Source organism: Glandiceps talaboti, chromosome 18 (assembly GCF_964340395.1).
Source record: "Glandiceps talaboti chromosome 18, keGlaTala1.1, whole genome shotgun sequence".
NCBI lineage: Eukaryota > Metazoa > Hemichordata > Enteropneusta > Spengelidae > Glandiceps > Glandiceps talaboti.
Window position 1 is genome coordinate 23,050,700 of NC_135566.1, and position 27,096 is coordinate 23,077,795.

The 27,096-nt window shown below is 36.4% G+C and overlaps 2 protein-coding genes across 3 annotated transcripts in view; one reads left to right on the plus strand and one right to left on the minus strand.

Annotated features, from left to right (window-relative positions):
• LOC144448982 (WD repeat and SOCS box-containing protein 1-like) overlaps nt 1–24,869 on the minus strand; it is a 97,116-nt gene extending 72,247 nt beyond the window's left edge. The window contains exon 1 of one of the 2 annotated variants that reach the window (XM_078139375.1): nt 24,705–24,869. In XM_078139375.1, the coding sequence (XP_077995501.1) occupies nt 24,705–24,741 (37 nt within the window). In that variant the 5' untranslated portion in view covers nt 24,742–24,869. Of the gene's footprint in view, nt 1–2,408; nt 2,526–24,704 lie in introns of those variants that run through there. The other variant, XM_078139374.1, reaches the window with a different exon arrangement.
• A 1,522-nt stretch (nt 24,870–26,391) lies between these two features.
• The window catches only part of LOC144448767 (ribosomal protein S6 kinase beta-1-like), a 78,794-nt gene continuing 78,089 nt past the window's right edge, over nt 26,392–27,096 (plus strand). The window contains exon 1 of the mRNA XM_078139045.1: nt 26,392–26,574. Within this exon, the coding sequence (XP_077995171.1) occupies nt 26,503–26,574 (72 nt within the window). The 5' untranslated portion in view covers nt 26,392–26,502. The remainder of the gene's footprint in view (nt 26,575–27,096) is intronic.

Below are 27,096 nucleotides of genomic sequence, written 5' to 3' on the forward strand. Positions count from 1 at the left end.
TGTGTGTGTGTGTGTGTGTGTGTGTGTGTGTGTGTGTGTGTGTGTGTCTGTCTGTCTGTGTCATAATTTCTAAAAAAATCGGGTGGCTCAATTGTAATGAAATTTGGAATGTATAATCTTTAGGGTAATGGCTAGACCTGATTAGGTTTTAAGCCAGACCTGCTAATGTTCAATTAGGGAAATTTGCATATCAATGAAATCAACTAATTAGGCAATATCTTAAGACTGCATACTTCAATTTCAATATAATTTAGTATATTCGTTAAACATAACAACATACATTTGTCGTATAAATTTGTCAATTTGTTACATTCAAATCCTCTGATGATACTTCCATGAAGATGCCACTTTTTAAAACTGAATGTTTTCATCATTCTTTTTTTAATAGAGCTTTTTACTCATGTAGTACTTTAGCTAGTGTTAGGTCATACAGGTTTAAATTATTAAAACACTACATGGATCTTTTAAATAATAAATTTTCTCCTGACAATACTTGTACTTGGGTGGGACAATGCCACTGTAAATCTTGCCTCTTTTGTTAAGTTCAGCATTTTTAAATTTATACAGTTTTTTTTTTAAATGTATTTTATATGTTATATATTTTAATGTATCATAATTTTGTCTTTTCTGCTTTTGTGTACATTTTACATGTCTTTTTATCCTGTCCTTTGTATATCATTTTTCCCTCGTATCCATTTGTATGTGCAATTTGTTTTTGTTCTATTGTGGAGGGTCGCTTTCTATAGGTGTTAGTCACCTGTGTGACTCGTCCTGATATTATGTCAAAGCTCAATAAATAAATAAAAATAAATAAATAAAAATAAAATTTGTTGATGTACCTTACAGTGTTAATGAATAATTTGCATAATTAATTATTTTTGGTAATTAGGATATATCTTAAGACTGCATACTTGTACAAATGTACAGTTTTAAAAAAAAGTTAATCCATATGCTGATCCATGCTAGGTAAAGGTGTTAATTTGCTAAATAATTATCCAGTTGCCTATCCTGTCCTATTGTTATCTTATCTTACTATAATACCCAACTGTACAAAAAATTGGGCAGGTAGAAATTGTGGTTGGGCATGTAATTTTCCAAATGGATTAGAAAATTACACAATGGTTTGCCCACAGACCCTACACAATGGTTTACCTACAGTCACCAGAGTCACAGGTTTACCTACAGACCCTACACAATGGTTTGCCCACAGTCACTGGAGTCACAGGTTTACCTACAGACCCTACACAATGGTTTGCCCACAGTCACTGGAGTCACAGGTTTGCCCACAGACCCTACACAATGGTTTGCCCACAGTCACTGGAGTCACAGGTTTGCCCAGAGTCACTGGAGTCACAGGTTTGCCCAGTCACTGGAGTCACAGGTTTGCCCACAGACCCTACACAATGGGGAGTCACAGGTTTGCCCACAGACCCTACACAATGGTTTGCCCACAGTCACTGGAGTCACAGGTTTGCCCAGAGTCACTGGAGTCACAGGTTTGCCCACAGACCCTACACAATGTTTGCCCACAGTCACTGGACGGTCACAGGTTTGCCCAAGGAGTAACAGTTAACAGTTCTTCTATTACGAATAGAAGATCTCAACAATAAAGAGTTGAACTTATATCAAGATTTTAAACAACAATGGAAAGAACTATTTTGTTTATTTATAGGAGATAATATGAAACACTATACGCAAACAAATAGATAAACTTGTCAAACAATACCTTATTCATCAAGCAATTGAAAACAGAAAAGACTGTGTTTATCGGTTAGATTTTCTGGCATCTGAAGCATATATTTTTATTTTCGTTCTATCAATCTTCTTACCTCACTTTGGTTTATTTTGTTATGTTTGTTTCTGTTTTTTAGTAGTGTATGTATTTTAATTTTTTGTAAGTGTAAGTTACACTATTGCTCCTAACAATGCAATAAATAAATAAATACTGTGGGTCAAATTACCCGCAAAATTCCTCTACTCTCGATTTCCGGTTTGAAAATATAATTGACAACGACAGCAAATCATTGCGAGACTACATATACATTTATCGCCTGGGGTTTTGTTTTTCCAACACAAATCACGTACGCATCGATACGTGGTGAGAGGTGATTACAAGAACGTGGTACCCCAATGTATATGTCATGACGAATTTCTCTCTGCATACGACGGCATCTTGATGAATTCGATCTCGCAATTTGTAGGGTTAACTGTCACTGTATGAAGGGTTGACCTATTTAAAACATCGGACACTATAAACACAGCCACTGCGTATGAAGTGACTGATAGAGGGACTGTTGTGAAACGTATCATTACATTGTGTATCTCGTCTTGTTCCAGAATTACCATCTACGTTAGCTACACCAGAACACGTCTAACTAATACAAAGACACAACCACAGTATGTATTACCTTGTAAACTTCCAACTGGGTCATAATTCCGATCCGTAGCACCTGTAATCATTGGATCTCTAGACGAGAGCTTTCATACATAATGACGTAAACCTGTGTCATGATAGCAGCAGTGGCTCAGCTGTGGTGAGGCATGCTGGGATAGAGACACGCTGATTTTAATATGGGGAGGGTGCCAATCACAAAGAGGGGCAATTAATTTCTAGAAACGTACCGTGGTGATTTTAAAACACCGTTAAACCAATTTCGTTTTGCCTAAATTTAATGGTGCATCTGACTTTGACTTCGGCTGGTGAAAAATGTCACGTATAGAAAAGGGAGACAACAACATACACACCACCAACGCTACTCCTTCCACCTCCAATATAATGCCAAGATGACCCACCTCTAAACACACCCCTTTCTGACCCCTACCGTGAGTGAAGGTATACATCGTAACAATACTGTATTAGGAACTAGACTAGACCACTACACACCAAAACATTGATAACAATCTCGTAAACATTGATAACAATCTTCATCAGGGGACGACAACACAGATATACAAAGGCAGCTTCGTTGTGTATATGCTCGAGTCAAATTGATCGTACGTAACTTCCGTCATTGCTCTCAAAATGTGAAATGTACCCGTTTGTAGTATCAGTCATAATTTTGTAATAAGGAATATCCTCAATTTTACTTCACTGCAACGTAAGTTATTTACATTTTGTGAACGTTTAATGGACAGCAAGAATACTGTTATTTACAGTTGTGTACATTCCGATTCCTATTTCCATTCTAGCTTTTGGAAACACTTTAGGTCGATTCTTTACTAGTGCTCTTTGTACTTTTTAGACTTTAATTGATGGAGGGTTTTCACTTCAGTGTTACATTTTAGTGCTTTCTTTCTTTTCTTTTTTATTTGTATGGGCCGCTGGCCTGAAATAAATACTACTACTACTAATAATAATAATAGTAATACCATCATTATCAACACAAATTTTAATTTCACTCGGCCTAAATAAAAGAATACCCATATGAGTGCCTTCAGTAAGGGCAAAGTTTTCAGATTGTCATTCTGACAGACAATTGTTGGAATACAACAGAACATATGCAATAAGTTATTTTTTTCTCATTGACTGCTATTTGCCCATTGCTGTTAGTGATCTCCTGGCCAACCACAACACATAATGTGAAGCTTTATAGAATGTTGTAGCATAGCACTCACTGTAAAAAGAGTTTTAAAAGCCAAAAAAAGAGAATTGTTTCTTGTCAGCACCCATCACTTAAATACCCCCTTCGCACGTCAATTTTTTTCATGTTTGTCAAGCCAATTCAGTCTGCAGATGAAAGGGAAAACACAAAAGTAACTCTCCCTACATTAATTGCCACCAGTGACAACTGCAAAACTAATCATGAACTAGCCTATGACATCTGCCCCACATACACACTTGCTGTAAAGTGCTAAATAAAAAGAACAGTAACTGCAATGATAAGTAGACTGATTAACATTTGTTGAGAATGAAAAAAAAAATTGCATTGTCGCACCACTTCAGACAACATTTCCTGATGAGAAAGTGTTTTCCTATTTAGTGGCCTACCAAAATATGCCAATAACTTAAAACTAAAGGCTACATCAATAATATTTTAAGGACAAGTGTGCTTTGGTATCGCAAATCATATTGAATTTGAAGCGTGCATTCTTGAGATATAGCCTAATTACCGAAAACCATTAATTATGTAAATTGCTCGTTAATATTCATGGGATGTTTACTGAAACCTAATCAGTTCTTGTCACTATCCTGCAGAACACATGCAATAAATTTCGTTTGAATTGAACGAGTCCTTTTTTTTTAGAAAATGGTGATAAAGTCGCACCACTTTAGACAACATTTCCTGACCAGAAACGATTTTTTTCTTTTTTGTGGCCTACCGAAAATATGCCAATAACTTATTAAAACTAAAGGGTACATTAGTAATATTTTCAGGACAGGTGCGCTTTGGTATCGCAAATGTATGTACCAATTTATAATGAATTTGAAGCATGCATTCTTGAGATATAGCCTAATTACCAAGAATAATTAATTACGTAAATTGTTCATTAATTTTTCATGGCATGTTTACCAAAACCTAATCAGTTCTTGCCATTACCCTACGGAACATGTGTACAAAATTTCGTTTGAATTGAGCCAGCCATTTTGGAGAAAATGATGACACAGACAGACACACGGAGATACACACACACACTGACAGACAGACAGACACACACACACACACACAGACTTCCACCCACTAATATATATCTTCCTTATGAAAGAAAAAAGTGCAGGGGTCAGTGTTTCTTTCCAACGGGTCGGCGAAAATTCACTGACCCCCATATCTGAAAAACCGAAAATGTTATATGAAATGCTGATAACTGTGATGGGAAAATAACAGCACAACTGCAGGGCCATAGCCTGACCAAATTGCCAGGGGGAGCTGTCTTGGTACAATCATGCATCTAAAATTTAGAAAAGTGGCTAATTTACATAAATTTGCATGCAATTTACATAATATCAATTTTAGCATACGCAATTGAATATCATATGCAAGTCTAGAAAAACAAGCGACCTATCAGTCAGAATAGCTCCGCTGTTTTTTTTTAGTTTAATTTTTTATTTTGGTGACATGTAGAAGTAGTTCAGTTCTTCAGCTCTTCACTATGCAGTTTTGTTTTAGCGATGCAATAAAGTGGTTAGTGGTTCATATGATGTCTCACTATAAAACACATTTTACACAGAAGTTGGTAATGTATTGTACTTTTATACCATAGTCACCATTTTTATAACAAAAATCTACTGTTATGAAAAATTGCACAAAATCTCAGAAAAAAAATGACTGGGAAATGCACACAAGAAAAAGAAAAATAAGAGGATTTTGAGGTTGGCTATAAATAATTCCAGTGTCTTACAGCTTTAACCCTGGAAAATTTTAATGATGAATGAAATAAACTAGGGATCTAAAATAATTTTGAGGCAATTTGAATTTCAATTTTCTAACAAATTTACCAAGTCAACAACATTCAACTTGTACAAGTTGTAGTAGATATATATAGGGAAGAAATGTATTAATCGCCATCTTAGTTTCCGGACGGCGACAATCCCCGCCAAGTACCCGAAAGAGAGTCATTCTCAGCCATACGTTACAGTGGTAACACTCGTTCATGTTCTATTACCTTTCATAAAGAAAACACAACGAAATGGTTGAAGTGATCTTTTTTTTAATTTCTTTTCATCACAACAACAAAATCTGCGTGATCAAAAGTGTTGTAAACTAAACCAGAAAGAATTATCGGACTGGCTAAACTTCCCGATGAACTGGAGTAAGGTCCAAGTCCAAGTAAGCCTCGATATAGTCCTGCTTGCATACGGAGGAATTCGGGACTCGATTCTGACAATTGTCCCTCCCCCTCCGTCCTGCGCAGAGCCAGCCGTGAAATACGGACTTACAAAAAATGCCGGTAACTAAGGAATAAAATCGCCCAGTGGTCAAATATTAGCAATAAATCTATTATTTAGTCGGTTTACCTCAATTTGACTGCAAAAGTCCTATAGCGGATGACCAAAACTATCAAAATCGGAACTTTTCAAATTCTATCGTAAATTTAATCACTTCTCCTTACGTACGTCGGCGCAAGTGTCTCTGGGTAATTATTCATCTCACTCAACGATATCAAATGTGGCGGTGTTACGAGGGTTAGTTGAATGTTGCAATTCGCACTTGAAAAGGTCCGATTTCGACGCTTTTTGTGATCTTAGCAGGGAATACTACCGTCAGAGGAATGGAAATGGCGTAGATATTCGATCGGTTGCAAATATTTGATCGGTCGGTAGGTAATTCTTTTGCAATTGGCGCGGCTACATTTTGCTTGCGGTGTTGTAATAGGCAAACTCTATTGCTCTTTGCATGACGGTGTTTAGAATCAAGTCAGTAATACAGACTCGTGCACCGTCATGTAAGCAGGACTAGCCTCGATAGTACTATAGTACGTGAGAAAATCGTCTCAAACTAGCGATACAACTTTCAAAATATAACTTGACATGTCTTCATTTGTTAGAGTTGTACAATTCAAGACGCGTTTTCACTCGAAAACAACAATTCTGTGAATAATGACTCTGAACGCAGCGATTTCTCGGACGATGTTACCACTGTAACGTATGGCTGACAACGACTTGCTTCCGGGTTAGTCCCTCGTGCATCCGGGTACCTGGGATTGTCGCCGTACGGAAACTAAGAAAGATGGCATACAATGATACATCGTCTGATATTTTAATTTACAGTGTTTCTTGTGACCGGCGCCTGTCAGCAGACTCGGCCATTTTTTTCATCATTCCATTGTATTTAAACCTTGTACTTGACATTTCGCAATATTTATAATTCTCAACAAAATACCTCAACATGCCTCACTTCGCTCGTACTCATGGCAGCCCCTCGCGGTATGATCACTGATGACATGACGAGAGAGAACCTTTTCGGATTTACATGTAAAACGGGGAAAGATACGCAAAACGTAATGCAAAGTCTGAAGCCAAATTAAAGTTGTAATTATTTTAATTATTTTTACTTGCCAAATATTTGCATTTTGGAAATGGCAAGACATGTTCACTGATGTCGTTTAACTTTACATGTGACTGTCGGCCAATAAACAAAGTTTGGTTGATTCACAGTCCGCAGTTAGACTGCTCTTGCATAACTTCAACCGCGTGCCTAGGCATGCCTTCCTTACGCAAGTTGTCTTAATTCTGGTTCACTGTCACTCCAAATTGCACGACAATATAGAATTAATCACAAGTTACATGTTATCTGAAAACATCACATTTTTATAGTGGGTCTGAAGTGTGATTTTAGTGAGTACCAAGAACATCCTGTGTTACTTGCTGTGGAAAATCACCCGGTCAAACGAGGTCAGCTTCAGCTTCTGGTCGAATCAGGATAGAGTATGCAAATAAGGATGTTGCGGACTGGCTGATTATGTAGAAGGGGTGCAGAATTTGGATTTGAAGTTTACAACCGTTTCGAATAAACGCTTGTCACTTCATGCATTTGGGCGCCCAATGCGTAGAATTATGACTATAGCACATTACATTGCTTGTTTGACGTCAATAGTGACTTTTGAAAAGTGGCAGTTTACTTAAAGTCTCGTCGACTGATTTCCAATATGGCGTCGGTCATAATGCTCATTAACATATTCATTTTTTTTTCAAATTACAAAAAAAAAATCATAAAAAATAAATATGAAGATGTGCTGACTTGAAATCAACAAACCTGAGTAAGCTACCCCTGCGCATCAACACACCAGATATCAAAGCAATCTAACAAGAAGTTTTCACGGAGATGATGAAAATGACATTTTATGAAAAAAAATCATAAAAAATTGAAAATGGCACAGATCAACTTGGCATGAACAAATCTGAATAGCCTCCCCCCAGGGAACATGCACACCAAATTTCTAAGAATTCTGACTGTCACTTTCGGAGAAAATAATGAAAATATAAAAGTTTGACGGACACCTATGATTCACTCTACTCTCTATACCTCAATACCCACCTATACCTAAAGCTACGCTTTCAGCTTTCGCTGACAGCGGAGCTAATAAAAAAGCTGGTCAACGGGAAACCTAACCCATCACATTGGGTAGGTAGGTTGATTTCATTTTTTCACAATGCTTGACAAGGATAAAACAAAATATTTCAGGTCGAGTTATTCAGTCATCTTGATACTATCTCTTGCAATTTGTCTGCATAGCTACAGTTAGGAAATGTACACAATTTATGGTTAAAAAAATGTTGTAGCTCCTCTTACTCTCTCCTTCTCAAAAAATGTTAAGCCCCGCCAAATGAAACTCAAGCATTATTTTAGCCACCCCTACTGTCACCTACACTAGAGTGGAGATATAAAATTATATGGTACAATCATAACAATGATGCATTAAAATAACAGTGTATGTATCATTATGTATGTATGTATGTATGTATGTATGTATGTATGTATGTATGTATGTATGTAAGTGCATCACCACCAATCTGCCTTGCAACCTGACAGAATGCAGTAAAACTTGAATAGGCAAAGGCTACAGCAGTCAAAGTACACAAACAGAAGACTTGATTTGATCCAATCATTCAGAGACCATTTTTATTAAATATGGTGTATGCTCATGATTGCAACTGAATCTGCAGGAGAAGTTCATCATTTACCAAGCCATAACGTACCTGTGCAATGATAAAGAGACAATGAACACACAAGCAATGAATCAAAAATACAAATTAGCAACCATCAGCAAATTATAACAAATAGTAATATTTATTAACATTAAAAATAACTTGAAACAATGACAGCTTTTTATGAAAGTGAGGATAACATTGTCTTTTAAGAATAAATGACAATTATTGGTAAAACTCAGATACATTTAAATCTCAGCCATATTTATATCTAAAACATTACATAAATATCCAAACAGTGGCATGACAATTTTTTTAACCATGAACTGACTAACACAAATTTCAGTACTGTAATATTCTGAATTCAACAGTCACAGTGGAGAAAGCAAGTACATGTATCACGTTACATAATCTAGGCAACATTGGGACACATATACACGACATCAAAGATTTAATTTACCTTCACTTAGGTGCATGAATTGTGTAAGAAAATTACTCCTTCAGAGAAAGAAATATTGGAGCCTCTCGCCTAAGAATTGTCAAGTTTAGGTGATGCTGGCATTGGAATACATTAAAGTTGGTATGAAGTTGAAAAGTTGCCATTTTTTTAAAAGATTAAATTGATACACACTTTTAGTATATTATTCTACTTCCTGGAGTGGACTGAAAGGCTTGTGAAAGAAACCGGATGTGTGGCACATTAAAAAATTAATGTCCCAAATTCGGTATTTTTTTGTGTTGATGGTACGTACCAAAACAAACTGTTGTAAACATACTGGCATATACATAATGGCGATGAATTCAAATCTTCATTCAACGCACATACCTTTCGACACTGACAGGTGTTCTGAGGACACACTATTGGACAGGTAACAAATGAAGTGCTCTACTATAGATCTGATGATTTTTGTAGTGATCTGTGATGCAAACAAAATCCACTCTCTGGCCTTCATACCAACTTTAAGTCCATCACACATTTATATGCATCATTGTTCACCAAGTTATTTCGTAACACTGTAGCTGGTATTTTATGAGAACAGTCTTGCAAAAATGAATGGTATTCAGAAGGTGTGATTAAATCATTACCATTGTTGATCACTTTCGTCAATAAGGAACTGTAAATGGCTGGCTGTTTTCAGTAACAATATCATTTGTGTCATTATCAACAACAATATCATTCCTCTGGAGAGAGTGGCGTACTGGTGGCTAAATCGATTTTCACTTTGTGGATTTGAACCAGCAAAGTGTAAAAGTTTTTTTCTTAGACACTCGGATGAAGATGTAATCTTCATGTTTATGGTTAGCTAGTGGTAGATTGCTGTCATCTTAATACTGGCCTGGCAATAGCTGTTGTAAGCTAATTAATACAAGTGTCACCACTAGAGTGTGCTGTCACCACAAACATCACATCAGACAGATCACTTTCAGTCCATTTCTTGCAGTGGAATTTGTCAGCATTTGTACATGTGTAAGCCCTGAATACAAAATAAAAACATGACAGATATTAATCAGTTGGTATCTTACATTATGATATAAAATTAGTTCACAAACTTAACTTTCTGTTAGTGTAAATAAAATACTTATAATAATATTTAAGTTTATATCATACATTTACTTGTAGTGACACTGAGATACAGTCTACCGCATCCCCTAATGAGGTCATGCCTGAACCAATCATGTTGGCGCCATATGTAACGTTGAGTATATTGCACATGTGCAAGACCTCCACAATTTTGTTTACAGCTACAATCAACTTGTTCACTGCCAAACATGTAGAACTTGATCCGTGTTAAGTCAAGTCTCAAAGGATGTCTTGGAATGTAAGTATTATATTTAAACTCCATTATTTTGTCACCGATGGCAATGAGCATATTTATTAGCTCTATTCAAGAATTTTTAGGAATATTCAAGAATATTTTGGGATTCAAGAATATTTAGGTGTTAGATAGAGCAGATCATAGAAATTCATTCAGGAGGTGATTAATTCTATGTCTGACTACACAGGACGACTGCGTGAGGTAAAGGACTCTGATATTTGGTGCACGACTGTGTATCAGCAAACATCCACAGTACCACTCACCTCGACTGGCCGAAAAAATTGCTCTATTAAAACATGCTGTCAAAAAGCTATTTATAAATGCATGTGACACTACGACAACTTAATATTTTACAGACCATTTCTAACAGGTCAAAACAATAACAACAATTTTGTGTATGACTGGCAATATCATTCATGACTGTCTCATGCAGTCAAAGGTTGGCAAAACCATATAAGTGCGTTACATTGACTAATTATTATGGAACAGAAAAAAAACAGCAATATGGCCTTAAGGATTTTGTGATTTTTCCACACCTCAAGGTTGTATACTGTGATTCATTACTGCATGGCTATAAAACTTGATCCTGGCACACCACTAAAGACGATCACCTAGGCCTGCAATATGTACATGTACTATGTAGCATGTAATACAATATCTCAAAAAGTGTGTTCCTCATATTATATTAGTGAATTAGATATTAATATATATATTTGCATTTGTTTTTCAGTCATTCCTGGAAGACGAATTCTTTCCCTTGATGATGATGTACCAGTAGTTTACCGGAGTGGTTTCCCAGTTAGTGGTAATAATTACGATGTACTGTGTGGGTGTGCATAAATGTGCCCATTTTTACTATCCAACATGGTGATTTTTGGCAACGAGAATTAGTATTTTTTTAGAGGCAATAGTACAAAGTACTGGATAAAATTCAGTCTACTAGGTAGTCAGCATAAATATTTGTATGGTACTAGAATAAATTACCAATTAATATGTATCTGATTCCTTCATTTCCTTGATACAAGCTTAGGGTACAGCAGATTTAAATTGAATGCCTCCTGTAAGAGAATCACTAATCATGCAAATAACTCATTAAATTAAAAAAAATACCACCAATGGCATTGTAGCACCAACTGTACAGTTTTTAAAAAATGTTTATTCATATGCTAGTCCATGCTAACAATAGGTGTTCATTTGCTGAATGTTTATTCAGTTGCCTATGTTGCTATCTTTATGATATATGCTATCATTTGGCTGTTGCTATGGGCGTGGTCATGTTGTTAGATATATTTTCATACATTTTTGTATCGTTTTGTTCACTTGTGTATGAATTCCTGACATTATCTTTGCAATATACATGATCATTTGGCTGTTTCTATGGGTGTGGTCTTGTTGCTAGGCACATTTGCATACATTTATTGAATGTTTATTCAATTGTCTTAATCCCTGTTACCTTCGCAATATACATGATCATTTGGTTGTTGCTATGGGCGTGGTCTTGTTGCTAGGCAAATTTACATACATTTTTTGAATGTTTATTCAATTGTCTATTAATCCATGTTGTTATCTTCCCAATATATGTGATCATTTGGCTGTTGCTATGGGTGTGGTCTTGTTGCTAGGCACATTTGCATACATTTATTGAATGTTTATTCAATTGTCTTATTAATCTATGTTATCTTCCCAATATATGTGATCATCTGGCTGTTGCTATGGGTGTGGTCTTGTTGCTAGGCAAATTTACATACATTTTTCGAATGTTTACTCACTTGCCTACCAGATGATGTTATTTGACCAAAATATACTGCCATTCGGTTGTTGCTAAGGGTGTAGTCATGGTTGCTAGGGCCAATTGTGTCAAAATATTTTAAAGAAAATCTGCAGAATAACACTTCTAGAAACATCTCACCAAGTTTCAGTCTCATTGACCAATAGTCTTGCTGCTAGACGTTCGGGCTTTCTTTCGATACTATAAGGGAACGAAGTTCGCAGTGAGGGCTTGCCCGAACAGTCTAGCAAATGTCATTTTCAGACCAGACATTCCATTGAGATTACATTAAGCAGTTTGGGCCATGTATGCATATACATGTATATACTTTAATATATTCAATGTCTGCATGCAGTTGTTGACAAACACACTTATGTCATTACTATGTCTTATCGGTTTATGGTAATTGTGAGTTTGATGAGTGTGTAGACGTTGTCATTCACACATTTCAGTTAACGCATTGGTGGTTATTTTTACAAGCCCCTCCTTAAGATGAATATGCATGAAAAATTAGCTATTGTCCTCTGTTTGTGTTTGTCGCTAATACGGTTCTCTGATTGGCAGTTATTTATATCCTGATGACATTTGCTAGACCTTGGATGTTCCATCCTCGATAGCGATGTTCGGTTGTGTGTCGTATTGTATCGGAGGAACATCCGAGGTCTAGCAGATAGACTAATTGACCAAGTACTTTTTGAGATATAAATTTTTGACCAAAATTCATATTTTTACACCTAATTTGCATATTACTGATGAGATCATTAAAATTATGCTTAGTTCTTCATCTATACACCCACAGATGCATCCCTGTTAAATTTCAGCCCAATCTACTGAGTAGTTTTGGAATTATAGGTTTTTGACCAAAAAGACACATTTTTAGCCCTAATTTGCATATTACTAAGGGAATCATCATGTCATGAACAAATCTTAATTTACTCACATCTAAGAATGTCCCCATTAAATTTCATGCCAATCTGCCCAGTAGTTTTGGAGTTTAAATTTTTTGACCAAAAATCACATTTTTTGACCCAAAACCCATTTCTCTGATGTATTCATTTTCATTTGAACAATTTCCCAACTAGACACCAGAAGTAACATGACCACCAAATATTAAAGCAATTGGTCCAGCAGTTTTTGACTTTAAGTTGTTTACACACACACACATCCACACAGACAGACAGACACTTTGCCATGCCTATAGCATTACTGAACCTTCAGTTCAGTTGTGCTAAAAATCTGATAAATAAAAGTCATTGAATGTGTAACACGCGATATTACAAGTGTAAATATCAGTAAATGTTGGTTAATAAGACATGTAGACTGTAGTTTTTGTTTACTGATGTTTACTTGAATGTGAAACACGCGATATTACAAGTGTAAATATCAGTAAATGTTGGTTAATAAGACATGTAGACTGTAGTTTTTGTTTACTGATGTCTATTACAACCACCAGCAATGTATTTTTTCACAATGCTGTTGAGTTTTATTCACCTGTTGACTACGCTCGTCATAGCCTTACTGCCAACGACTTCTCCTTATGATGTTTCAACATCCTGTGGTCTAGGTGGGACCGGAAATACCCGAAAACTCTTGAAGTAAATCCAAAGGGAACTGACTGAAAAAAGGTCATTTTATGGTGTTTGCAGACACTTTTTTGCAGATGCTTTTTTAAAGTTTTAAAACCAGAATGCGTTTCACAAACATGTCGTCTAGCAAAATAGCAATAGTGAATGTGAGCATTTTGAAACACCTTTAACACTAATTTGATAGGACAAATGTTGTTATGTTTAACGAATATACTAAATTATATTGAAATTGAAGTATGCAGTCTTAAGATATTGCTTAATTAGTTTATTTCATTGATATGCAAATTTCCCTAATTAACATACACAGATCTCGCTCAAAAACTAAGCAGATCTAGCCATTACCCCATATGTACCAAATTTCATTATAATTGAACCAGCCGTTTCTAAGAAAATTATGACACAGACAGACAGACACACACACAGACGAACATACAGAGACAGACAGACAGACAGACAGACATCCCCCTTTTAAAACCTCCCGTACCCTTACGGGAGGTAAAAATGACTTTGAAATGAGATTTTTCCTCGATTTGTAAAAGTGTTTTTGTTTTAGTTAAATTTTTGGAATAAAATGTGTAATTTTTCAACACTACTGTTGTAAGCTTACATGTATGTGTATCAGGTGTGTGAATTGGAATGGGTGCATGTCTGTTTGATAGAAACATTTTCCATATCATTGTGACTGGGACAAGTAAGTTAATTAATCCCAATATTGATCACCAATTTACAAACAAAATTTATATTCCCGGGAAATAACAAGCCTTCATCATCGACAACATGTCAGTTATTTTAATGATAAATGGGGAAATAAGAAGTCACAAAGCAATAGAGATATACACAGGCCAGTAAACAATGAAGGTGAGTGCATGGCAGTCAGGACGTTTGACTTGAGGCAGCCATTTTTTAGAAAATGGTGACACACACACACACACACACACTTTTCACCCCTAATATATAACCTTCTTTACGGAAGGTAAAAACTAAAGGCATGTGTATTTCCGACGATCTTGAGCTTTCTACAGCAAAAAGCAGCAATTTGATTAGTCAAGAGTTACCCTACGCATTCATTCGCCATGTGAGGGTGGACTATTTTCCTCTATAACATAAAATACAATATAAGGAAATGTGGTAGACTGAGATATCGCTATGCTATTCACACATGGATAGAACATCATCCCATCACCACAAACAAAGTGGTAAACCTAAATGATGTTTATCAAATTGTAAATTTGTAAAAATTCTTTTGGTAAATGAGCAGTTTTATACGGTTCATAAACTACAAAATTGAAATTTTAAATGCTGTAACTGAAGGATTTACATCTACATGTGGAAAGCATGGTTTCCTAGCAAAACTGTGTGATAGACAAAACAAAGTTATGATCAGTCTGGTATTCATAAAGTGAAATTGTTTTTTTTTTTACTAATAGTCAAAATATAACAGCTAGAAAGAATTTTCATCCTAGTGGAAAATTTTGTCTAAATCTCTATGTAATCTCATGATCTTTGAGTGCTAAACCTGGAACAGTAAAGGACCAAGAAAAAAACCCCTAAATAAACAAAATTAAAAGTAAATTTTATAAATAAACAAAATTAAATATAAATAAATCAATAAATAATGCCACAATTATCACAGTCAAAATTTCAAAGTTTCAAGGAAGACACCACAGACATTTCATTGTGAGGTCAAAATTATGCACTCTAAACTGAGTCTAATATTGTAATGTAGCAGAGGTTTGTAGTAAGTATGTGCATGACATGTGACAGCTGATACGATGCGCCGTGGGTTTTGTGTTGCGTAACTTAAACGGTCGTAGAAATAAAGCATATGACAGCTTGAGGTTTCATGATAAATCTAATCCAATCTAGTCTATATCATATGTATTCAGTTTGGGTATGTTTTCTCTGCATGAAGCCTTGCTATACTCAACGGTGTTGTTTTTGTCCCGAGTGCTATGTACATGTCCGATGAATGGCTGTTACTCAGTCATATGCCAATGTGTCGGTAATAATCAATATGCATGTTTTAATGAATACAATTACTTCTAAACTTTCCACATTTTGAGGTTTCGCTTGATAATAGTTTATTATATGCCATTCTGTCTAAAGAAGTTATTGGCCATTGCAAAGGTGATACGATCGTCACTAGTGTACTACTCCACACATGAAGTGTACACACGTTTATACACCACAACACGTGATAGTGCGTAACAATCAATCAGAAAGTTTGAAACTTACCTTCAGGTTTTCTTCATTTTATCTTCACATTTGTAAAGAGAGATCCTGAGGTTCGATGAAGGAGAGTATTAGACTACATTTGACTGTGCAATCTAAAATACTTCCACTGCTGAATTACAACAATTCACATGTGGAAAATATGATAGAAAGGTCCCGAGAGAGTGGTGGACTGTGATGGTTGAAATCGTACTTTCTTCGTGTCTACTTCCCAGTTCGATCAGTAGTTCAATAGAGAAAGTTGGATGCTTCGGAGAGATATTCGTATGTATTCAACTTTGCAGTCACAATGATCAGGGGTCAACACGAAAACAATAATGGGAGACCCAAATAGACATTGGCATTCAGCTAGCTGACTACACTCATATTTATTTCTAGGCACATAATGCTTTTGCTACAAAAAAGCCCCTGGATCTTTTGTGTAGATAGTACTGCTACATAGTTGCACTCTTGTCTAAATACATACCTCAAAGCTACAGAATTAAAATAAGTGAGGGTTATGTTGTGACTAGTGAGTACACATGTAGGGAGTTTGACCTGAGATCGCAGATCAATTTTGAGTTTGTGCGGTCGTCCATTCCTTGGTCATTCCCTACTCACTTTCTAGATAATGCTAATGTACATGTACCATGAAATAGATTTAGCTTGTGATCGAGCTACAAAAGCAGCAAAAGATGTGGCTAATTTTACATCATGGCTAAACTTTGAAATGGAATGGGTACATTTTTAGTTTAGATGAATGATGGAATGTACATTTATAGTCACATTTGGCATTTAGTACAGTAGAAAACTAGACATGTTTAGACCGGAAGTGATCGTTGTTCTTTCACTGGGGATGCACACACACATGCACAGAACTCCAAAATAACTGAGGTGCATTCTACGTTAAATAGACTGCAGTTTCATTCAGGGATAGCTCTAGCCTTGTTGAAATCATATTTTCTCAATCGCCATCAACATGTCAAAGTGATCTATACAGCATCTTCTACATTGTACGTCATGTTTAAAGTATGGTGTTCCACAAGGATCAGTTCTAGGTCCGATCCTATTCACATTGTATACAGCTCCATCAGAGGATGGCATCATTAGATATGGCCTCTACTACATGATGTATGCGGACAACTCAGAAATTTAAACAATCTGTAACAAGCCAGCTGACATTCTACCTGATGTTGAAACATGCATCAAAGACGTTCGTAGCTGGATGAGATCAAATATGTTAGTCCTCAACGATGACAAAACTGAGGTGATCAAATACTCATCGTGATTAAAAACCACATAGAAGAATTGGCCAGCCTGAAAATTGGCAGGCATGACATCACACCCTCTACCTCAGTTCGTAATCTCAGTGTTACTCTCCATAGCAACTTCATGTCTGCATGATCAGATTAGTCATATTTGCAGGAATGGTGACTTTACATTATAGAAGATTGGAAAAATTTGCAAACCGTTAGGCAAAGCTTGTACAGAGAAATTAATACATGCATTTGTGACATCCCGACTCGATTATTGCAATGGTCTATTGTATGAAATTCCGAAATACCAGGTTGATCGTCTGCAGTCACTCCAGCATGCTGCAGCCTGTGTTGTCAGTTGTACACATAAATTCGACCACATTACTCCTGTACTCACTGACTTGCAGTGGCTTCCTGTTGAGGCCAGCATTAATTTCAAAATCCTACTGATCACTTTCAAGATAATCAATCATGTAGCACCATCATACCTGTCAGATTTATTTAGCATTTATGTTCCAAAACAAATCTTCGTTCTGTGGAAAAGCTACTCTTAGTCCAACCACGTGGTAATTTTAATAAATCTTATGGCCAGGGGGCCCTTGGTAATATTTCATTTTCGTTTGAGATATTGGTCAAATATGAAGGCAGTATCACCAAGTGCATTCTGCTTAGTCTAGTACTATGTGTACTATGCACATGCAATGAAGACTTCAGTACGGTACAACAATTTTTATTTCATTTTTCTTCAAAATAGGGTTGAACCTCATAATGACCGTGGAGCCATGATGAGTGAATGGTTAAAGCGGCCGGCTTGGAATCTGCAGGTTGCAGGTCCGAGCCCCATCGCTGCCGGTTCTTTCTGCGTGGCTAAAGTCCTCGGGCAAGATTTGAACCACGACTGTACCTTAGTCCACCCAGCTGTATAAATGGGGACCTGGTAGGATAGAGGTTGCAATGTGAATGCTTAAATCCTATGCGCTTTAAAGGCTGCAATGGATTGTATGCTCCCCATGGAGTTGAGGGAAGTATAAAGGGCTGAACATATTTTATTTACCAAAATATTTTCTCTTCAGCCCCCCCCCCCCCCCCCCCCCCCCCCCCCCGTTGTAACGTCTGCTCGATCCCTTATGTGTGATATGGATGTGTCAGATGTGTTATTATCTGACAGACCTGTAGATGACGCAATAAATAAATTACATTCTCTTGTTATACGCACTGTTGGTATAAAATCAGGTTCATTTTTTAAAGATATTTTTCAGTCAACCATTGACCGTCATCATCACAACAACAACTTTAATACGAGATTTGAATACCACCAAAATACCAGTACTAGTCCATGAGCCAGACCCTGAAACAATTGGTACCAAAATGAGGTACCAAATGAAACATTACTTTTCTAAAACTATTTTTTCTGTAGATTCCAAAAATGCTCGGTGGACATCTGTATTTGGTAGCTTTCTAGTAGTAATCTTCATTTAAATTTACATAACACATAATAAAAAAAATCAATAATCTGATGGTGGTTTGGAGATGACAATTCAAATTTGAAACAGTTTATGTAATCCAACATTCATAAAACATTGAAATAATTAAATTAAATCAAATTATGACTGAGATAACATTGTTTGACATCTTTAAATCTACAATTTGCATATCAATTACCTCATTGCATATGTTTATCCATACAACAATTTTCTTTTAACACACGGTTATTGGAATTAACAGAAATTTTGGCATTTATTCTTTACACAATGCTTGAAAACAATGTCTTTAAAAATAATTGGTATCTTAGTTGTCTCCTGATAAATTATTGTGCCAGCTATGAAAACTTATGAAGGGTTATTAAGAGAAATGTTTGAGGATGACATGATCAGTTTTGACACAAAAAAAATACCGCCAATGGCGTTGTAGCACAACTGTAGTTTTTAAAAATGTTTATCCATATGCTAGTCTATGCTAACAATAGGTGTTTATTTGCTGAATAACTATCCAGTTGCCTATCCAACCATGTTGCTATCTTTACGATAAATGCTATCATTTGGCTGTTGCTATGGGCGTGGTCATGTTGTTAGATATATTTGCATACATTTGTGCATGTTTTTGTTCACTTGTATATGAATTCCTGATATTGTCTTTGCAATATACGTGATCATTTGGCTGTTGCTATGGGCGTGGTCTTGTTGCTAGGAAAATTTACATACATTTTTTGAATGTTTATTCATCTGTCTTTCTATTCCTGTTGTTATCTTTGCAATATACGTGATTATTTGGCTGTTGTTATGGGCGTGGTCTTGTTGCTATGCACATTTACATACATTTTTTGGATGTTTATTCAATTATCTATTAAACCCTGTTGTTACCTTTGTGAAATACACCACCGTTTGGCTGTTGCTATGGGCGTGGTCATGGTTGCTAGGGTATTTTCATACATTTTTTGAATGTTTACTCACTTGCTTACCAGATGATGTTGTTATTTGACCAAAATATACTGCCATTTGGTTGTTGCTAAAGGGCGTGGTCATGGTCGCTAGGGCCAATTTTGTCAAAATGTTTTTAAGAAAATCTGCAGAATAACAGTTTCAGAAACATCTCGCCAAGTTTCAGACTAATTGACCAAGTACTTTTTGAGATATAAGTTTTTGACCAAAAATGAACATTTTTACACCAAATTTGCATATCACTCATGGAATCATGGTATGCTTAATATTTCCTCGTCCATACATCCCTAGATACATTCCCATTAAATTTCAGCCCAATCTGCTCAGTAGTTTTAGAATTATAGATTTTTAACCAAAAAGACACATTTTTAGCCCTAATTTGCATATCACTGATGGCATCATCCCGTCATGAACAAATCTTACTTTACACCCCCTTAAGAATGAATCTGCCCAGTAGTTTCTGAGTTTAAGTTTTTTGACCAAAAATCACATTTTTTGACCCAAATCACACACCTGTGATGCGATCATTTTGATTTGAACAATTTCCCAACTAGACACCCAAAGTAATGGACCCACCAAATATCGTGGCAATCGGTTCAGCGGTTTTTGACTTTAAGTTGTTTACACACACACACACACACACATCCACACACATCCACACACACAGACAGACAGACAGACAGACGCCGGGCGATCCCTATAGCACTACTGAACAAGTTCAGTTGTGCTAAAAACTATCTAGAAATCTTTTGGTATGGGTTATCCTCTATCTAGTGCTCATGATATACATGTTACGCTAAAGTTTAATACATTATCATATATGCCTGTTTTTTCCCCCAAAATATACTTGTTTGATTATGTAACTATTACCCACAATGCAATGCAGCATGACATTTAAATTAAGGGGAAACTGTACAAGGTAGAATGCATCTTGGGGACATATTTATCTGAAAATCAGAGTACTTCAATCAACTCTTTGCCATATGAAAGCTGGGCCTTTTGAATTAATTAAAGAAATTTGAGAGTTCACCATTTTGTTTTCAAGGCAAGGGAATTCACCGATTCCTTTACTTTCCCATATACATGTAGTTGATACAGTGTTCGGTGGCCATATTGGATTATAAAATAATTAAATTTTAACATCATTTTGCAAGCATTTATACTGTTAAATCTGGCTTTTCTTATTGTCATTGAGATCTGAGTTTGAAGTTTCTTGAACAAAGTGAGAGTAACAGTTTTAAAGACTTTATTTCCTAGGCATATTAGGTTCATCTTCATCCTCTTTTGCATCACTGATACCATGTGCTGAATCTTCTTCATCACTCTCAATAATACTTTTGCAATCTTGGAGGCGGCATTCCTATGTACACTTTAGTCTATTTGGTATACGATGGTAAGTTTGAAGTGCACAAGTATGCTGAAATCCACAATAAATGAATCCCAAGAGGACTTTAGGTGCTGGAGGACCTGTCTACCTTTTGCTATTCAGCTTTCCATTTCTATTTATCCAACCATTGTTTGTGCAGATGGAACATCAGGAGCTGCATCTAAATGAATCGTCTCCAAAGTAGTTTGCTCAAAGAGCATGTTGGTAGAGACAGTCATGTACTGTCTTCACAGTTGTCCAGGCTCTCATATTCCTTTGTTTGCACACTATAAGATTGTGTTTAAACTAATTAAGGGTGCCTTCAGTAATTAAAAGGTGGGGAGGGCCATAGGAAATTAAGCCCAGTCTGTGGCATAAATATGCCCCTCCCTCAAGCACGTTATGCTAAAAAGTATCCCTACCTCACTGTCTTTCTCGAAAACATGACCCGCTTCTTTTTCAAATATTTCAAAAACCATTTGTTTTTTAATACTGTCTCCCTGTGGCATAGTGGTTAGAACTCAGAATTGTGGAGTCAGGATTTGCGAATGGTTAGAGTGGCTGGCTTGGAATCTGCAGGTTGTACATTCGAGCCCCATCACCACCGTTTCTTTCTGAGTGGCTAAAGTCCTATGCCTCAGTCCACCCATCTCTGTATAATTGGGGTCCTGGTACGATAGCGGTTGTGATGTGAATGCTTTAATCCTATATGCTTATAAAGGCTGCAATGGATTGTATGCTCCCAAGTATAAAAGGGCCGTTGTGCTGATATAGCTCCAAGCCAGGAGTAATAATTGTAAAAGGCTTGGGTGGGAATATAAAAACTAATATTATGATTGTTATTATTTTTATTATATTTACTAAAATTATTATTATGCATGGGATCCAAATGCAAAGGACCCCTTGCATAATAATAATACTAATGCATTATTTTGTGATGTTAGCATGATTGATATGTTATCATCATAGAATGGCAGTGGTGGGATGTGGTAGAAGTGGGATTTGGAAATGGTGGCAGCAGTGGCATCATGCTAACATCACAAAATAATGCAAAGTTAGATAACAAAATGAGTCAAAGTAAAATCTCCAAATTTACATTTTCACAAGGAACAGATTTGTGAAAAGTGCCCCCTCCCCATTACCCTGGTTCTCCACCTTGCAGTTTTGATTGAGAAGGCTCCTTAGCAGTTTATATTTGACAATGGGCAACATAAGCTTTACATGTGAATTCCTGGAGAAGGGTGAATATTTCTTGAGACAGATACACACTTGAACAAGTTTTGTGGATGTACTCATGTAATAGCTTTGCTTTGATGAATGAGTTTCAGTCATTCTAGCTTGCCTTGCCCAGCCAGTAAAAACGTGTAAACCCATCACAGACAAAGGCATACACATTTTCCTATGTTGAAGCTATCTTTGCATTTTCTATTTTCAAACTGAAGGCTAGGCATAAGAACTTCATATATGTATATTCAACCACCAGTGTTGTCACCATGGCTTGTAACCAGAGCTTAATTGTTGCATGCTGAAATGTGTGTCCACTTCTTCATACGCTAAAAAGTTTCTTTCAGATCCAATTGCTATCAATCCTATTCAGAGAAATATGTCAGGTTTTCCTCAAATGTCACTGGACTAGGCTGATGGTAAGGTAACTCCCATATTATCTGGTGAAAGTAATTTCTCAAGATGTCTTATCAACGCTGCTATGTTCTTCTTTAGTGTACCATCAGTTTCCCAATAACAAGGGCAACGATCTAAGTGGATGTTGCAGTATGTCTTTAGATCCATCTTCCTAGTTGTGTGTATCAGTAGAATTCGACCACAACGATAATCATCTCTTTTGAGAATTCTGTGTTAGAATGATCTTTGCTTTTGATTTCATGATGCTGAAAGACTTTATTTTTTATTTTTGAAGTCTGTCTGAATGAAGAACCTGTCTTCGCTTTTGCTCCAAGGAACTCATTACTGGCAGTCTCTTCTATTTCTTGAGGAGTGAGCAAATCCTTTTGTAATCTTTAGGTGCAGATCACCAACCGCACTTGATTAAAAAAGATTGATTCAATAATCTTAGAGAATATCACCAACTGTTTGGACATTGTGTTCATCTTTCTGAATATGTGAAACAAGCGTATACACTAAATGAACAGCTGGCTTGATGATGATGACTTTTCTGATTTGGATTATATTCTCTTGAAACTGATGCAATTCAATGGCATGATTTTCTTAATATGCAAAGTTAGACCCCTTCAAGAACATTTTATGGACACCTTCATAATGGTTTTGTGGTGCTTCCTTTCACCACAGGTTGTATTGCCGTTCATTTAAGAATATGTGTTATTAACCCTTCTGCTGTCACATCGGCTTCTATTGTGAGATCTGCAGACCTGCATCTTTGATATGCTTTGCTTCACGTGGTCATTGGTCTGTATATGTCTGTATATTTTAGCTCTAAATGAACTTACCGTCGTATTGGTTGTTGCATTAATATGATAAAACCATGTAATGATTTTTTTTATTTCCATCAGATGCTGATTCCTCAGTAAGTTGGAGTGATATTATCATTAAAAAAAATGACTTCTTTCAGCAAAATTGAAGTGGGGTTATAACAGGGTTGGGTTGACATGACCGTTTTAGTCCATCTATGGGATATTTTAGAACATGCATGTATATGCACAGTATGTCGCCATTTACATATAGTTGAGTTTTACAACAAATATGGCTGCTATTTAGTCAGCAACCACAAGAATCCTTTCACATCTGTCCAATGATGTGTACAATCTTGTAATATTACCTTTGTATAAGATTATTTTGCACAGAAATTGGCAACACTTAAATACTACAACTCATACCCATCAGTGATTTGCAAGAAAAAGCTTGATTTTTGGAATTCTGACCAGAAGATCAGGGCCAAGGTCAAATTATATTATACTAACAGAAAGATCATATTTTATAATATAGGGGTAGACACTTGAATTGTGTCTCTATGTAGTATAGTTCACAAGAAACTTCCAATAACTGATATTTACAACAAACATGGCCGCCATTTTGTCTGTAAGAGCGCCCTCTATAGTTTGCACCTTGTAGTATGTCGTAAAAATCAGTACTACTAGACAAAGAGTAATTCTTATTAGTGTAGGAAGTAATCAGAAAAACAACCTAAGTATTAGTGGTAGAGCCAATGACCTAGAATATATAGTTGGAATTTTAATCATTGTGCTGTATTTATGCATAATATTAAAAAGTCGTATAATTTCCAAAAGCTACTCATTTGGAATGTCCACCAAGCATTTTTGATATTAGAATAGCATTATACATCACTGGTGAAAATATCGTTTGGTACCACTTTTTGGTACCAATAACCTGTCTGGCTCATGGACTATACGTACAGTAAATAATTTGCATGTCAATACCACCATCCCCATCTTCGTATCTCCAGCACCGCGCCTTACATAAACGTCGACAACACACACAAGCCAGAGCTGTAAGGATTGTATATTAAATAAAAATCAACGATTCCCATGTGACAAGCCCACAACAAAAAATCTTTACTCATTTTTCGTCAGTAAAAGTGGTGAAGCACACGTCGAGCCATGTTGTCATTCGTACACTGTACGTACACACACACTGACACAGTTATAACACACATGCAGGGCGATCAAAATATTGGAGTTTACGTACCTTGATCTACACCGATGGAACAGGCCTGTTGTGCCATACTCCTGAAGAATACATTGACCGGGAACTAGTAAGTCTTACTACGTAGACAATCCTCGGTAACAATTAGAAAATTGAATATAAGTTAAAACGGTAGTATAGATCCAAGCAGAAGACAGATATGTTACGAATTCTTCTCGACGCGACGCTGGGTGTGCACATTCAATGAACTATCAATAGTAGACTGTTCCATTATGTGACAGGTGTTTATAAACGCATTGCGGAGGGATTAAACCAGGATACTCATCCGATACTGTATCATGTGTATGGTCTGATGATACTCTGGTCGATCAACCATATTTGGAAGTGCTCATGGAAGGCCGTGAGGCGAGGATCGACAGCGACTAGTATAGTCTGTATTCAGACGCAGATTATATTTTGTCGTATTTCTAAAAAACCTTCTGAAATATGTTTTATTATACTAATTGTGTGCATATACATAACCTATATCGTACAGCATGTACATACTACAATCCCACAGGCACTTCCCTAGATATGTATCAGAATGTTTCTATCAAAATACAATATCGTTAATATTGACCTATTTAGCCAACTATATATGAAAGGGGTATAAGGGGTGATTGCGCAGGTTCACTCACCGCGAAAGATAATCTTTTAAAAAATGATTATGCGTACTACACTCAAAGTTACATTCGCTGATAAAGTGAGTTTGATTCCACTGTTTACATAATGTATATATATGTTGTCAATCATTTTATGTGCTACAGGGTGGTGGCTGTCATTCCACATGTTTACTATTGTAGGAGGTGTCAGTCAATTCACAATGTATAAAAGGTTCAATGTTATTCCACTGTTTAAGTTAAATACGTAAATGCCTGTGATGGGGGTGTCATTCAACAAACTGAATGTAGAAAAGGGTGTCATTCCACTGTATGCATACTGTAAATGCCTGTCATTTGTTGGTCACCCTCCCCTCCCCCCTGAAATACCTAATACTTCCCGGGAAAAATTGATGACACCCCCTGAACCCGTACTGAACCTTTCTGAAAATATCACAGAGAGCCTTCACAATTTCCCCGTAGCCTACTTGTGTCGACCTCAACCAAACTGAATGAATGAACGAATTGACGATTAATTAATGGAATGAATTAATGAAAATACTACATAAGCAAGGAATATCATGAATATTGTTCCCACAGGCATTTGTTTCCCGAGTTATGGCTCAGAATATTTCTATCAGAATACAATAAAATGACGATAATATCGTTAATATTGACGTATTAAACCAACACTATATGAAAGGGGTAAAATTACACTTGTTTCTGTGATCGCGCAGTTTCACTAAATGCGAAGGAAGACATGTGTGTGTGTGTGTCTTCCTTCGCATGCTACAAGTGTAATTTTACCCCTTTCATATAGTGTTGGTTTAATACGTCAATATTAACGATATTATCGTCATTTTATTGTATTCTGATAGAAATATTCTGAGCCATAACTCGGGAAACAAATGCCTGTGATTGTTCCATAGCACAATCAATACATAAGCAAAGAGAAATATTTCACATCCATGTTCTACATCCGGATCCTGCTTCGATAACACAGCGACCTCTAGAGAGCTAGTGGTTATTTTGCTTGAGCTAGTTGATTGGTGCATTCTTTGTCACATGTCTTCCTCCATCTTGAATAGGTAATAAGCCGGGTCAATCTTGAAATGCCTGATCTCAGACTGAAGGAATTTCTGACTGGTTTCCATGGATTTTTCGCCGTATTTGACATTTTAAGTTAAAGAAAGTTTCCAAACATGGCAGGAGTATTCGATCTTGAGCTGAATGAGAACGACAGTCAAAATAACTTATCGGACGACGAGTTTGAGGTAACGGCACGCATGTTACATTAGTCATTATGAATTGACAAGCAAGCAATGAAATTGCCTGAAACTGAATCACAAGTGAACGAAAATAACACAATCCGGCGAGACCGTGTTAAATTATTCTACTTTATCCTTTGGAAATTAAGTAACACCACTTACACTTCATTTATATTGCTATGATTATGGCTCTCGATTCCATACTTGTGATACTTAGATAAAACAGTCAAAGAACTGGAATGGTTTATAGTAGGGTCGAGCATGTCCGACTACCAAGTATTGCTCAATCAACACGTAATTTTAGCACTTGTTACAAATGTCAGCAACTTTACTAAGTTATGTGAACAGTTGCTGTCAATCTGGATAAAGTTAGACCTTAGATATGCCATGAAAAATTGAAATTTCGAAACCTGGGTGATTGACCTACGACATTTTTTAGAATACATGTCCAGTGTAGCGGATCACAATTTCCTTTCAAAAAAGCAGTTATAGGATAACTGGAATCATCGGATACTCGTAGGCTGTCAC